The 16,712-nt window shown below is 43.1% G+C and overlaps 1 protein-coding gene across 2 annotated transcripts in view; it reads left to right on the forward strand.

Moving 5' to 3' along the window:
- The window catches only part of YWHAB (tyrosine 3-monooxygenase/tryptophan 5-monooxygenase activation protein beta), a 59,225-nt gene that overhangs the window by 37,048 nt on the left and 5,465 nt on the right, over positions 1-16,712 (forward strand). For both annotated transcript variants that reach the window (XM_029612677.1, XM_029612676.1), the window contains 2 exons: positions 5,668-5,791; positions 6,119-6,282. In XM_029612677.1, coding sequence (XP_029468537.1) covers positions 5,668-5,791; positions 6,119-6,282 — 288 coding nt within the window. The remainder of the gene's footprint in view (positions 1-5,667; positions 5,792-6,118; positions 6,283-16,712) is intronic.

A 16,712-nucleotide genomic window follows, 5' to 3' on the forward strand; every position in this document is an offset into this window, starting at 1 on the left:
GTTCTCTTCCTACCTCAATAATAGAGGCTACGCTGTAAAAATTGCAAATTCTGAATCACACATTCCCCTTACCCAAGGCATCCCACAGGGCTCTTCACTATCCTCCACGCTCTTTAATATATACCTGTTACCGCTCTGCTACCTCCTCTCCGACCTTGGTCTTAAGTTTTTTTCTTATATGCAGGCGATGTCCGAAACCCTCACCAAGTCTCTTAAGTTTTGGGAAACATGCCTCGTCTCCATTAACACCCTACTCTCTAACCTCCACCTTGCTTTAAACTCCTCATTTCAAATCACCCTGACCGGATGTCACCATCTGCTTGTGACCTCACCCTCCCCTCAAATGCTTTTCCCTACTACATGCGAGATCTGTCTCCCTAGACCACCAACTAAACTTCAAAAACTACATTAACACAATCATAAAGGGAGGATTTTTCAAGCTCCATATCCTCAAAAAACTTAAACCCCTACTCCATTCGCAAGACTTCTGCACAGTCCTGCAAGCGACAATGCTATCAAAAATGGATTACTGCAATTCCTTACTTCTAGGCCTTCCCTACTCTACTATTAGACCCCTGCAAATGTTACAGAATGCTATGGCAAGAATCCTTACAAATACACGCAAAGCCGACCACATCACCCCTATTCTTAAGGAACTCCATTGGCTTCCCATATCCTCCCGCATCAGATGCAATACCCTCACCATTATTCACAATTCCCTGCACAACCGCAATCACTCCTAGCTTGAGGATGTGCTTAGATTCCACTCCTCCAATCGTCCTATTAGAACCGCACTTTCAGGAACCCTCTACACCCCTTCCCTTAAATGTGCTCACCACACTTCCACCAGAGAAAGAGCCCTATCCATTGTAGGCCCCTCCCTCTGGAACACTATGCCACTTGAGCTCCGACTAGAACCATGCATTCGGAAATTCAAAACAGGGTTAAAACATGGCTCTTTAAAATGGCCTACCCTGATTCGGATCCTACGTAGTCCCCCTGCTCCCTCTACTCCTTCAGAGAAAGAGCCGTAGTCATTACTGTACTCATAGCCTTCTCCTTTATTCCTTTAATTATACTGTTTTGTCTCCCATTTCTTTGCACCTCCTTATAATACCCTCTTTTAATACCCCTTTTTACTTACCCCCCTCCGCTATCCTTTAATCCTTACTTTTCCCATAGCAACCCTGCTAGTCTATATATAGTTGCCTTTCTGAACGTATAATTTGTAATGTCATATATAGTGTCTCCTGTATGTACTAATTAAAGATAATGTATATAATACAGTTTGGAGTGAATAATTTATATAAGGTTATACACAGTCCCTTATTGAGTGTATAATTTGCAATGTTACTTATGTGCTTCTGTTTTCCATCAGGTAATGTGCCTTTTCTCCTCTTCCTGTTTTTCCCTTTCTTCTCTCGCCCCTTCTCTTCCTATCTGCTCCCTCTCCCCGGTTTTCTGTAATTTCCTCCTTCAGTTATATTGTAAATGGCATGATGTACCCACGAATTTAGATTATATAAAAGCTAATAAATCATGGATCTCAAGGACGTCATCTGTGGATACTACATTTCTGCATGGCGGCTCTTTTGCTCCATTATGGCAGTACAACCAGGAGAGTTTCTAACCTACCTGGACCTCTCTGAACCTTCACATTCCAGTCCATCAAGATCACCAGCATTTTATACGCTTTGCGATACTGGGTCACCATTACCAGTTTCGAGCGCTACTTTTCAGCCTAGCAACCATCCCCAGAACATTCTCCAAAATTATGGTGGTCATGGTGGCAACACTGAGGAAGTAAAAGGATCTTGGTACACCCTTACCTGGGCGACTGGCTGATCAGGGCAAAGTCTTCGGAAGAGAGCAAGCAGGTGACCAGCAGAGTCAAGAGCCTACTGCAGGAACTCGGTTGGGTCGTGAACACTGGCAAGAGCAGTCTGCAGCCCTCTGTCACTAGAGTCCCTGGGGGCCCGTTTTGACACCAAACAAACTGAACAAAGTCTTCCTCCCTCCCCCAAGGAGAAGGAAACTGATGGAACAATTACGATTGACCAATGCATGCCCGAAGGTATGGGACTATCTTCAAGTCCTCCGCCTCATGGCATCAACCCAGCGCTCCTTACTGTCTCAATGGAACCCACTGTCCCAGGACTACTCAATTTGCCTCAAACTACAAGCAGAGGTACGTTCTCAGCTTCAGTGGTGGCTACAGGAAGACCACCTAAGCAGAGGAGTAAGCCTATCCCCACTGAACTGGATCTTGCTCACCACGGATGCGAACCTGCAAGGGTGGGGGAAGCCCACTGTCAGGAGCTGACGGCCCAGGGACAATGGAACATAAACCGCCTGGAAGCTCGAGCAGTCAGACTAGTGTGCCTGCAGTTCAGCCACAGACTCAGAGTTAAAGCGATTCGAGTAATGTCAGACAATGCTACAATGATTGCTTACATCAACTGCCAGGGAATAGCCAGCAGGTGTCTTTGGAGATAGAGCCTCTCATGGCATTGGCAGAGATAAACCTACAAGGGATCTCTGCCTCCCACATTGCAGGAAAAAGACAATGTCTCAGCAGACTTCCTCAGCAGAGAGAGTCTGGACCCAGGGGAATAGATGCTGTTGACCACAGCATTCCAACTGACAGTAAATCGCTGGGGGCCTCCCAGCCATGGATCTATTGGCCACCTATCTCAGTGCCCAAATCCCCAGGTTCTACAGCCGTAGATGAGAGCCACACTCCCAAGGCATCAACGCTTTTGTCTAGACTTGACCAGAGGAAGACTTACTGTATGCCTCCCCCCCCCCCCCCCCCCCCCCCCCCATGGCCGCTACTGGGCATGGTCATCCGCAAGATATAGAGCACCACAGGGGACTAGTTCTACTAGTGGTCCCGGATTGGCCAAGACGCCCATGGTACGCAGACATGCAAAGACTCCTTGCGGGGAACCCTCTGTGCCTACCTCCACACAGGGACCTTCTCCGGCAGGGCCCGATTCTTCACGAAGATCCGTCTCTATTCTCTTACAGTCTGTCCCTTGAGAGGTCTCTCCTGAAGAAGGCAGTTACTTGAAGGCCGTGATTGACACCCTACTCCATGCGCAAGTTCTCCACATCCTAGTCATACGTACGGATCTGGAGAGTATTTGAAGCCTGGTGCGAGGACCGCAGGATACTCCTGTGGAAGGCCAAGATCCCCATGATTCTGGAGTTCCTACAGGACGGTATGAAGAAGGGGTTGTCACTCAACTCCCTCAAGGTCCAAGTAGTCGCACTGTCCTGCTTCACAGCCGAAGTGGATGGTATCCAACTATCAACTCATCTGGATTTGTCCCACTTCCTGAAAGGGGTTAAACAACTCCGTCCACCCTAAAGTGGTCAGTGCCCTTATGGAATCTCAATCTAGTATTAGACTTCCTAGCAGGGACTTCCTTCAGACTAACGCCTCTTAACATTGAAGATGGTATTCCTAGTGGCAATATGTTCAGCTAGTCGCATCTCCGAACTACAGGCACTATCCTGTCGGGAACAGTTCCTTAGTTTCACTTCTGGAACCATACAGCTGCACACTGTCCCCTCCTGCCTACCGACATCGGTCTCGGAGTTCTTCATTTGAACCAGGCAATCTCCCTGCCATCGCCGGATGACCATAAGGACTTGGAAGACTCTCGACTTCTTCTCCATCTAAATGTCGGCAGACTCCTGGTTTGATACCTGGGAAGATCGGAACCGGTGCGCAAAATGGATCGCTTGTTAGTTCTTCACAGTGGGAAGAAGCAAGACTAAGCGGCCTCGCAGGCAACCATAGCCCGCTGGATCAAAGTAATCAAGGCAGCCTACATAGAGGCAGGAAAGCCCTTACCACTACAGGTTAAGGCTCATTCTATGAGGGCCCAGTCAGTTTCTTGGCCAGAAACCAAGCTGCTGTCGCCCGCTGAGATCTGTCGGGCGGCGGCGTGGTCCTCCCTACACACCATCTCCAGGTTCTACCTCCTGGATGTTCAGACCCGAGAAGACACAGCCTTTGCAAGGGCAGTATAAGTGGGCCATGGGCAGCCTCCCACCCTGTCCTGAGTCCAACTGGCTACACGCTAGGAAATGGAGAAATTACTTACCTGATAATTTTGTTTTCCTTAGTGTAGACAGGTGGATTCAGCATCCCGCCCACGGCTGCCCCAGAGAAGAGGACCTTGGAAAGCGAACCTCGAGACTAAGCAAATACGGGTAAGCTGCGGCCTACCCCCTAGTTCAAGACACCCACAGTTTGTCCAGTGTTGGCATTAATTGGTTGAGTGCACTGGTGGTCTCCAGTTTTGAAATCAGTTGAACCAGTTCAATCAAGTTAATTAAGCAAAGATATATCCACAATGACTTTTCAAAAAATACTGAAGAGCTGAGGTTACTGCAGGGGTATATCTAAAGTGACTTTAGATTTGAAATCTGGCTCTGACTCCCATCAGCACATAACCCACTGGTCCTGAGTCCATCTACACTAAGGAGAACAAAATTATCAGGTAAGTAATTTCTCCAATTAAATTCCTGAATAATTAGAAATTGAATAACTCCCTGAAGTCTCCATTTTGACCAGTAACAGTTTTCAGCAGCAGAGATATGCCCTTTAACAGTTCTCAGACATTGACCAAAGGCATCTATTCTTCTACACAGTTTGTTCCAGCTACGGTATTGCCTGCCAGATATTTTCCAGTTTGCCTGCAGACAGTAACTAAGTTTGTTGAACCTGTTAGGCCACATACCTTGAAAGTCCTATGTGCACTGGAAGTGTTTTATTGCACTTGGACAACTAGAAGTAGATTAAAGAAATAAGGAACGCACCTGGCTTATTGGTTTACCCTTGTTTTTTATATAATTTCTGAAATCTCATGGGACATCTGAATGTGTTCTTGCTCATGCTTTATCATCCATAACTCATCAGCATGGGGATGTGTAAGTTAGCACATTAGTGATGATCTTTTTTTAATTTATTGGATTATGAGTTCTTCAACAGTATTTTTGTTATGACCACTTCTATGGATTGTTAGCTTATGAGACTTGGAAGTAAAAAAAAAAAAAATAATTTGTTATCACTTTCTTGGAAGCTGATTCCAGGATTTTGAGAACTCTAAGTTCATTCTTTTGGACCCTTTTAGGACATGACATCACACAGGGGCTAACCCTCTGTAGGGAAACACTTCCTTAAATTTGGCAGCAAATTCTGAAATTTTGCTGCCATCTCCTTATACACTTTGTATGGTAGAGCATTCTGTTTTCTGTCAGTGGACAGATGTGGACTAGCACTACTGCTGGGGGGCTCATGAACTATTATTCTAGTTTTATACCAGTGCAAGTACTGTGCTTGGTCCTGCTGAGTTGGGTGAATGATTCGTGAATGATGGCAATTTTCCCATGTTCCCACTCTCTTCTAGTTTTTGGCTTGCAGCTCTAGAAGCAAGCTTTGTAGACATCAATTCTGTAAGAGATCAAGCTAAACGAAACATCTTCTGATTAGGACCCTAAGATATATTAAGCATTCCTATTCCCAAATTTAGTTATACCTTACTTTCATTGCATGAACTTGTAATGCGACCATGGCAAAAAAAAAAAACAGAACACAACTAAGCAAACTATGTAGCCATTGCTGACTCTCGTGATTTTTCTCGCCCCTCCCAGGCCCTCTTGGACTGTTATCTTATTGCAAATGCCTCGCAGCCAGAAAGCAAGGTCTTTTACTTGAAAATGAAGGGGGATTACTTCAGATACCTGTCTGAAGTAGCATGTGGGGATTCCAAACAAAGTAAGTACAATTGCATTGGAATTTCATTGTTGGAGAACATGGACAGTACATTTGAGATCTTTATTTTGATACACTGCACAAGAAACTCAGTTTAAACAACTTTTTTTCAGATTGCATATTTCTGTAGACTGTGGTGCCTAATGCTGTGATAGTCAGAGACCACTTGGCCAGTTTGCTTTTAAGGATATCCACAATGCATGATAAATATTCCCATGCATGGCCAATTGCAAATATCTCATATATACTTGGTCTGGATATCCTCAGAACTATATCTCTCCATCTTTCAGCATGTTTGTGTTTTTTTGTTTTTGTTTTGTTATTTTGCAGCGACAGTAGGAAAGTCTCAGCAGGCTTACCAGGAGGCATTTGAAATTAGTAAGAAAGAGATGCAGCCAACACACCCCATTCGGCTTGGACTGGCCCTCAACTTCTCCGTCTTTTACTATGAAATCCTTAATTCTCCTGAGAAAGCTTGTAACCTGGCAAAAGCGGTAAGCCTGCATAGTTTAAATTTACATTGTTTGCAAACTGAATGCTGTGTTGGGGTTCTGAAGGTGGTCATTCAGGCGTGACTGGGGAAAGGAGGTCCAACATTGGGATCATGATCAAGAGAAACACCTTTTATTTCAAAAAGTAGAATCTTCCCACTTCATACCCCTCCAAATTTCAAATATATTAGGGTGATTTCAGCATTTTTATATAGCTCCCTAAACCATGGTGCTTTTCAACATATTGTACACAGGTACAAGGAATCCCTTCTCGAGAGCTTAGTCTAAATTGCTGTTTTTAAAAAATTTAGCAACTACAGTATTCCAAAGCTTGTGGCAGCTTGCAATAAAACATACATAGGGGTAGATCTTATAAATTTGCGCACACGCGAACAAGAGTACGCGGGATTTCAATAGATACATTAAAATCCAAGGTCAGCGCGCGCAAGGCTGCCCAAAATCGGCAGCCTGCACGCGCCAAGCCGTGCAGCCTGCCTCCGTTCCCTCCGAGGCCGCTCCGAAATCGGAGCGGCCTCGGAGGAAAATTTCATTCAGCCTTCCCCTCCCTTCCCCTATCTAAATCGCCCCTACCTTTGTTGTACAAGTTACGCCTGCTCGAAGCAAGCGTAACTTGCGCGCGTTGGGCCAGCTGCTGGCGTGTCAGGGTCCAGTCCGGGGGCTGGTCCGGAGGCTGCGACACGCCCCCAGGAAAGCCCCGGGACTTATGCGCGCCGCCGAGCCTACTCAACATAGGCTCGGCGCGTGCAGGGGGAGTTTGGGCCAGGTTTTCGGGGGGGGTATGCGTGTATCCCTTTGAAAATCTGGCCCATAGTAACGATGGCAGATAAAGACCAAATGATCCATCTAGTCTGCCCATCAGCTTTTTTTATGGTAGTAACCGCCGCACCATGCAGGTTACCCCCATGCAGAATTGTTACACTATCCCTTTCTTTTAAGCCTTTAAGGATCCACAGTGTTTGTCATGTGCTCTTGAATTCATTAACTGTTCTTGTCTTCACCACCTTTTCTGGGAGGGCATTTCAGGCATCCACTACTCTATCCGTGAAGAAATATTACCCAGTATTGGTTCTGACTTGTCCCCACTTGAGCTCCTATCATGGCTCCTAGTTCTGTTTTCTTTCCAATGAAAAAGGTTTGAGTTTGTGCATTGCTAATACCTGTCAGGTATGTGAATCTCTCATATCTCCCCGGCACCTCCTCTCCTCCAGGGGGATACATATTTATATCCTTTAGCCTCTCTTAGGTCTTCTGAAACAGACCCCACACCATTTTGGTCGCCTTCTTCTGGCCTGTCTAAAAAATATTTATTATCCACCTATAGCAGACAAACTGTGGTAAGCGAAGTACAGTGTACACAAAATAAAACTAAAAATCAAATTAAAATACGATACATGTAAAACTGATAAAACATAACATTTAAAACAAAACAATATTGGCTAACTGTTCAAATAGCACAAGATTTTAACAGCTGAAACAGTTCTTATAGCAATGTAATAGATGCTTAAGTTACTGTGGACTGTTGCTTTTTAATACCTTAAAGATTAGCATTAAAAGCTTAAATTTTACCCGCTGTTTAATTGGTAACCATTGTAATTGAATCAAAGGTGGAGTAATACGGTTATAGCGACAGACCCTGGTGAATAACCTTGCTGAATTTTGTAAGATCTGTATTGCTTTCAAACTTGAAGCTGGCAGCCCAACATAAAAGGGAATTAAAATAATCCATTTGAGGATAAAATGTCTGTAGAACAGGGTGAAACTCTCCAGGGTCAAGTATGAATTTTAGGTGATGTAAAGGGTGCAGCTTGTAATAGCCTGTTTGCAGAACTTGATGCAACTGTGTTTAAAGGACAATTTAGCATAAAAAAAAGCATCCTAAGTTCCTCACATCTGTAAGTGGTATTGACTCTAAGGCAACCAGGGTAGAAAGATTTTGTTTAGCCAAAAAACTATCTGTTTTGAGAAGCAAATGGCCTCAGCTTTTGAAATGTTCAGCATCAAATGATACACATCCAGACATGTGATTGTCTTCCTGATCTGTCCTGACACTGCCTGTAAGTTTGTTTTTTTTTTAACGGGGGAAAAAAAAGCTGAATGTAATCTGCATAAGTTCGATATACTAGCCAAACGGCCTAATAAAAAAACTTAATGGTATTAGATATAAATTAAATAGAATCACAGATATGATCTCCAGAACTGAACACAGTATTCCAAGTGAGGCTTCACAAAGGATCTGTAGAAAGGCATTATCACTCACCTATTCCTGCTAGTTATTCCTCTCTCTGTACAGTCCAGCATCTTTCTGGCTTTAACTACCAGCTTGTCACACTGCTTTGTTGCCTTCAGACTGCCAGACACAATCTCCCCAAGGTTCCTCTCCTGGTCCATGTGTGATAATCTTTCATTCCCATCATATACTGCTCTTTTGGATTACTGCACCCCAGGTGTATGACTCTTCACTTCTTGGCATTGAATCTTCAATCACGTATCATCCTCTCTACTCCCGATGGGTCCACTCTGTTGCAGATCTTAGTATCATCCCCCAAAAGGCAAACTTTTCCTTCTAATTCCTACTCAATCTCAATGTCACTCACAAAGATATTGAACAGAACCAGTCCCAAAACCAATCCCTGAGGCACTCCCCTTAATACCATTCTCATCAGAGCAGGTTCCATTTACCATTACGCATCGTTTCCTGTTAGTCATCCAATTAGTAATCCAGTCCACTTTGGCACCCACACCCAAGCATCTCATTTTATTCATGAACCTCCTATGTGGGACCTTATAGAAAGCTTTGCTGAAATCCAAGTAAATCATTTGAGCACTCTTCCTTGATTCAGTTCTCTTGTCACTCAATCAAAAATGTCAATCAGATTTGTCTGGCAGGACTGTCCCCTGGTGAATCCATGCTTCCTACTGGATTGTGGATAGTTCACTATCCTTTCCTTCAGCAGCGTCTCCATTAATTTTCCCACCACCGAGGTGAGGATAACCAGCCTGTAACTTCCAGCCTCCTAATGCCACTACTCTTGTGCAGTGGGACCACAACTACTTTTCTCCAATAACATGGCATCGCTTCCAGAGATCTATTGAACCGGTTTTTCAGTGGACCCGCCAGCACATCTGGGATGTACCTCATCCAGCCCCATGGCATTGTCCGCTTTCAGGTTTCCTAGCTTTCCTCGTACACTTGCCTTTGTAAACAGGGCTTTATCTATGCCACTCCCATTCATGTTCTTGCAATCAGCAATGCTCCATCTCCAGGGCTGCCTTTAGTGAACACAAAACTGAAGTATTTGTGTAATATTTCTGCTCGTTCTTAATCTTTTTCCACATGTTCCTGGTCACCTTACAATTTTATTATACCCCCTCGGGCCTCCCTCCTTTCTCTGATAAATCTGAAAAATATTTTGATACCTCGCTTTACTCTTTTTGGCAGTCCTTCCTTTCACTTGATCTTTTTGCTTTCCTGATTTTTCTTTCTCCCTCAGCTTCACCAGGTATTTTTCCCTGTGTTCCTCAATTTGGGATCCTTTGTAGTTCTTGAATGCTGTTCTTTTTGCCTTTATTTTTTCAGCCACCTTCTTTGAGAACCAGATCAAAATATATAAAATCTAGCAATATATTTGAGGCAATAGGCAATAAAGCGTTTTTGTCCAAGTCACAAGGTGTGGCAGTAGTAGAAGCATTTGAACACGAGCCTGCTAGTTTCCAGTTTATTCTAAACAGGGATAAGAGAATATTTTGAAAACTTGCATGCCAGCTAACACTTATGAGCTAAAAATCTTGTCCTTTAACTTTTTTAAATGCTTTTTTCTCCATGTCTTTCACTCTTTATTTTTTTTTTACTTTTCTGTTTCTTCTTGTGGCTTGTCCATTGCCAGCCTCTCCTGCTTTGCATAATCCCAGAAGCAAAGGGGGCTGTGGGTCCAGCTTCTTGTCTGTGCGGTATGACGGCAGGGAACAGATTTGACTCCAAGCTGTCTGGTAGGGGACCAGCCTGGGCCACAGCTCTAGCCTCACATGGCCCAGCTGTAGCTCCGCTTGAGTGGGACATGGGATGCCAGGGCAGGGCTTGGGTATTTTTTCCAGTCCTGATTCTAACCATGGTTCCATCTGCTGCTATAGAGTTAAGAAACAAGTAGTTGAGATGGAGGTATCTAGTTAGAATGGTAAAATATAAATGTTTTTCTTGCCAGACCAGCCAAGTGGATTATGTCACAGTTTGCACGCAGATAAAGACTAGTGGGAAAAAAAGGATAGAGGTGTTTAAAATCATGAGAGGTCTAGAACGGGTAGATGTGAATCGGTTATTTACTCTTTCAGATAGTAGAAAGACTAGGGGGCACTCCATGAAGCTAGCATGTAGCACATGTAAAACTAATCGGAGAAAGTTCTTTTTTTTACCCAACGCACAATTAAACTCTGGAATTTGTTGCCAGAGGATGGGGTTAGTGCAGTTAGTATAGCTGTGTTTAAAAAAGGATTGGATAAGTTCTTGGAGGAGAAGTCCATTGCCAGCTGTTAATTAAGTTGACTTAGAAAATAGCCACTGCTATTACTAGCAACAGTATCATGGAATAGACTTAGTTTTTGGGTACTTGCCAGGTTCTTATGGCCTGGATTGGCCACTGTTGGAAACAGGATGCTAGGCTTGATGGACCCTTGGTCTGACCCACTATGGCATGTTCTTATGTTCTTAAGCTCAAAAGCTGACTTCACCACTCCTTCCCCCCCCCCCCAGCAGGGATCTGGTGCTTCCGCCTTCTAAGCTAAGACAACGGAAGGTGGCTTCCAAATCATCACAAGCAAAACATGATACAGCCAAGAAACATCACTCTATCATTAACCCAGGAATTAGAGAATCGCTATATCAAGCTCATGATTAGGCCAATGTACTTGGTGCTAGTTTTCTGAGTTTGTCCAACTGAGAGCCCTTGATCATTGTGGCTTTCTGGGTGGATTTTGAACTGCTTTGGCAGGACTAAAGGCAAGCTGAAATTTCACCTTCCTCATCGTCTGTACCAAAGCTCTACCTAGACTATGTGGGAAGATGCCATAGTATCTCTCAAGACTTAAGAATAGATGTTACTGTTCTGGAGTATATCGTCCTACTGAGTATCATAAGTGGGGGAAAAAAGTCTGTTTCCAGCAGACGTGAAACACTACCCTTAGAGAGTATTGGGTGCAGAGATACCAATTCCTTTACAATTATCAAAGGCCAACAAGGAGACAAACTTCAATAAGACTCAGATGCACCCAGAAGCTTGAGAAGAAGGGAGGCCAGATGCTTTCAAAGTTAAACTGAATGTTCCAAATTGAGAAGACCTTTTGCAGCGTTCTTGACTCTCACTGGAAGAAAGCATCCCATCCAGGAGTAGCAAGAGAGCTTCTATGATTTGATTTAATGACTGGAAGAGGAACAGTGTGCAAATCCAAGGCTCTTGTGCTAAACTTTCAAAAGGGAAACTTTGATAAAATGAGAAAAATTGTTAGAAAAAAACTGAAAGGAGCAGCTACAAAAGTGAAAAAATGTCGAAGACGCATGGTCATTGTTAAAACCATTCTAGAAGCACAGTCTAGATGTATTCCACACATTAAGAAAGGTGGAAAGAAGGCAAAACGATTACCGGCATGGTTAAAAGGGAGGTGAAAGAAGCTATTTTAGCCAAAAGATCTTCATTCAAAAATTGGAAGAAGGATCCAACAGAAGAAAATAGGATAAAGCATAAATGTTGGCAGGTTAAATGTAAGACATTGATAAGACAGGCTAAGAGAATTTGAAAAGAAGTTGGCTGTAGAGGCAAAAACTCTCACAGTAAAAACTTTTAAAAATATATCCGAAGCAGAAAGCCTGTGAGGGAGTCTGTTGGACCGTTAAAGGGGCACTTAGAGAAGATAAGGCTATCGCAGAAAGATTAAATGATTTCTTTGCTTCGGTGTTTACTGAAGAGGATGTTGGGGAGGTACCCGTAATGGAGAAGGTTTTCATGGGTAATGATTCAGATGGACTGAATCAAATCACGGTGAACCTAGAAGATGTGGTAGGCCTGATTGACAAACTGAAGAGTAGTAAATCACCTGGACCGGATGGTATACACCCCAGAGTTCTGAAGGAACTAAAAAATGAAATTTCAGACCTGTTAGTAAAAATTTGTAACCTATCATTAAAATCATCCACTGTACCTGAAGACTGGAGAATAGCAAATGTAACCCCAATATTTAAAAAGGGCTCCAGGGGCGATCCGGGAAACTACAGACCGGTTAGCCTGACTTCAGTGCCAGGAAAAATAGTGGAAAGTGTTCTAAACATCAATATCACAGAACATATGGAAAGACATGGTTTAATGGAACAAAGTCAGCATGGCTTTACCCAGGGCAAGTCTTGCCTCACAAATCTGCTTCACTTTTTTGAAGGAGTTAATAAACATGTGGATAAAGGTGAACCGGTAGATGTAGTATACTTGGATTTTCAGAAGGCGTTTGACAAAGTTCCTCATGAGAGGCTTCTAGGAAAAGTAAAAAGTCATGGGATAGGTGGCGATGTCCTTTTGTGGATTGCAAACTGGCTAAAAGACAGGAAACAGAGAGTAGGATTAATTGGACAATTTTCTCAGTGGAAGGGAGTGGTCAGTGAAGTGCCTCAGGGATCTGTATTGGGACCCTTACTTTTCAATATATATATAAATGATCTGGAAAGAAGACGAGTAAGATAATCAAATTTGCAGATGACACAAAATTGTTCAGAGTAGTTAAATCACAAGCAGATTGTGATAAATTGCAGGAAGACCTTGTGAGACTGGAAAATTGGACATCCAAATGGCAGATGAAATTTAATGTGGATAAGTGCAAGGTGATGCATATAGGGAAAAATAACCCATGCTATAATTACACAATGTTAGGTTCCATATTATGTGCTACAACCCAAGAAAGAGATCTAGGCGTCATAGTGGATAACACATTGAAATCGTCGGTTCAGTGTGCTGCGTCAGTCAAAGCAAACAGAATGGTGGGCATTATTAGAAAGGGAATGGTGAATAAAACAGAAAATGTCATAATGCCTCTGTATCGCTCCATGGTGAGACCGCACCTTGAATACTGTGTACAATTCTGGTCGCCACATCTCAAAAAATATATAATTGCGATGGAGAAGGTACAGAGAAGGGCAACCAAAATAAGGGGAATAGAATAGCTCCCCTATGAGGAAAGACTAAAGAGGTTAGGACTTTTCAGCTTGGAGAAGAGACGGCTGAGGGGGGATATGATAGAGGTGTTTAAAATCATGAGAGGTCTAGAACGGGTAGATGTGAATCGGTTATTTACTCTTTCGGATAATAGACTAGGGGGCACTCCATGAAGTTAGCATATGGCACATTTAAAACTAATCTGAGAATGTTCTTTTTTACTCAACGCACAATTAAACTCTGGAATTTGTTGCCAGAGGATGTGGTTAGTGCAGTTAGTATAGCTGTGTTTAAAAAAAGGATTGGATAAGTTCTTGGAGGAGAAGTCCATTATCTGCTATTAAGTTCACTTAGAGAATAGCCACTGCCATTAGCAATGGTAACATGGAATAGACTTAGTTTTTGGGTACTTGCCAGGTTCTTATGGCCTGGATTGGCCACGGTTGGAAACAGGATGCTGGGTTTGATGGACCCTTGGTCTGACCCAGTATGGCATTTTCTTATGTTCTTAACAAGCCAGAGTCAGTCTTTGAGATTTGAAACTAAACCTTGGAGGCTCCAAAATGTCATGCTACTGAATGCTGTAACCCCTGAGGCCATCTGCACTATGCAGCCTGGTCCTCTCAACAGCCAAGGTTGTAAAAGTGGATAGAAGGGGGTCTTTCAGAGAAGAATCCTCTTGAGGGTGAAGGAGCTTGTACTTTCAAAACTCAGTCTAGGTAATGTCCAGGCAGGGGCAGGACACTTGATACCAGTCATAGTTCTACAAGGATTGCCAAACCCTGGACTCCTGCTTTCCTCCTTTAACTAAAGAACTTAATCATCTTGGAGCTTCATTAGGCTAATCTGAAGTCTACTCATGTTGGTGCCCCACCTGACCACTAGAAGAGCAGAGGCCACTTCGGCTGGTCCTTACACTTCATGGCCTCAAGAGTGATTAGCTCAAAACCTTTGTCTGTACAGTGACAATGTTGGCCATGTGAGCTGCTGCTGCTGCTGCTAGGTACTGCAGAGGAACTCCATTACAGACCAAATCTGACTCTCACCAGGGTACCTGAGGGCTACTAGATTGCCTCATCTTGTGTACATCAGCTAATAGCATCACGTTGACTACTGCCTTTTCTCCTGAGCTAGAGGTCGGGAATGCTAGATGGCTGGTTCTGGTCCTTGACCTGTTGGTTCTCCTAGGACTCAAATCAAATCAGGACTAGGCAGTATAATTTGTTAAACAGCTGCTTTTAACACAATTGACCATAACCTGCTATGCCAACAGCTAAATATATCAGGATTGATGGAAGTGTGTTAAAATGGTTCACCTCATTCCTCTCTGAGAGAACATTCCAAGTAATACTTGGCAATTACTTGTCTGACACTTTCCAAAGCACAATAGTGCTGATCCTTGCGGTGTGCCTATCAGCAACATTATTTAATATATGCATGTTGCCCATATGCAAATTAAGTCCTGGGATTAAATTTATATGCAGATCTACAATTCTATATCCCTCTAACAAAATAATTTGAAAAACATCACTAATCTGAATATATAATTAAAATAAAAGCGCAATGGAAACTTTCAAACCCCCCCCAAAAAATTGAAATAATTTGAGCTGCAACCCACCAAATATCTACCCCCATGGATAGATCTCGAAAGCTGCCAATTAATCCCGGTACCCCAGGTGAAACCTAGGGGTCTAAATCAATGAAAATTTATCAAGCAAACTGATTAGATCTGGTTTCCACAAGCTGCGGATTTTGAGCCGATTGAAACATCTAAGCACAACAGATTTCAGAACAGTTTTACAATCTCTCATATTCTCAATCCTGGATTACTGTAATTCCTTCTAGGTCTCTTGGCAAGTCACTTAAAATGTCTGCAACCACTGCACAATGCCACAGCTAGACTATGGTCCAGAGCAAGGAAACTTGACCACATCACCCTAACAGCCAATGCAGAGCCATCAATTCTTGTACAGTCAAGAATACATTATAAAGGTCTAACAATATTCAACAACATTAACCCAAACAGTGATCTGCTGGGAATAACATTTAAACCTCACAACCCCCTCGCAAACTCTCAGATCACAGAACAAATGCCTCTTAGAAATCCTGGATTTAAAAAAAATTCTCAACTAGCACAAACTAGAGAGTGATATCAATTGCTGGCCCAAAACTATGGAATGCCAGAGGAACTTCAAACAATATCTGACAAAAAGAAATTCAAGAGACTTAAAATCTTGGCTATTCCATAATGCCTTCTACTCAACAAACACCCAGTTTCCCATGACTCAGATAACCAAACTTAAGTTTTGAACAATAATCCTCGCCTCTAGCAAACCCCTATAATCTAGCTATGTTTCACGATATGTCTACCATTATAATACTTCCGATAATATTATGAATGTTTTTTTATTTAGCATTTTTATATACCGATAATCGTTTGGAACATCTAATCTGTTTACAGAAAATAATGTAGCCACAGGCTTTACAATAAACATAACAGATTCTAGTACAATAATTATTTGAATAATTATTGTATATTAGATAGTAATACATGTGCGAGAAGCAAGTGAGCCAGGGGAGGAATTAAGTATGGGATAAGATCAAAGATGCATGACATATGTAAGGAAGCTATAGGAGGTTTTTGCAAATTGTTTACAATTGGAAGATGTGAAATTTGAGGAGGGGGGTAGAAGAGAGAGGCTGGAGCAGAAAGGGGGTAAGGGAGGGAGAGACAAGGGCCAAAGGAGGGTCATGTAGGGGGATGTGGGTGGAAGTGGTCAAGTAGGTGGGTAGGGGTGGATGCAACACAGGAGGACTCGTCACAAAGCTATTGCACATAGCTGCCTGGGAAGAGACTATAGAAAAGAGACTGTTTAAGCAGAGACTCAGTCTTTCTATCATGGAAACTCTGACCAGGCTGATTTGGAGGGGTTTCTGAAAAGCACCCTTAGCCAGCCTGTGAAAGTTTTGGTCCAAGACTACTCCAAAGGACAGTTAAATTTCTTAGAGGTTAAAACTATAGAAAAACAGTCAAGATGGCAATGGCCATCACTCTGGGTGGGGGGGCTTCTAAGAAGCACAGCTGTAAACACTGAGGCCACATCTTGAACTAACCTGGGCCAGGCCTAATGGGGGAGGCAATCAGAGTAGCTCCTAGCATCATTTACCTCCACTGTGCAAGACTCACCAGCTGTGAATCCATCCAGGAGCTACAGGTTAGAGACCCCT

Source organism: Rhinatrema bivittatum, chromosome 8 (genome assembly GCF_901001135.1).
Source record: "Rhinatrema bivittatum chromosome 8, aRhiBiv1.1, whole genome shotgun sequence".
Lineage (NCBI taxonomy): Eukaryota > Metazoa > Chordata > Amphibia > Gymnophiona > Rhinatrematidae > Rhinatrema > Rhinatrema bivittatum.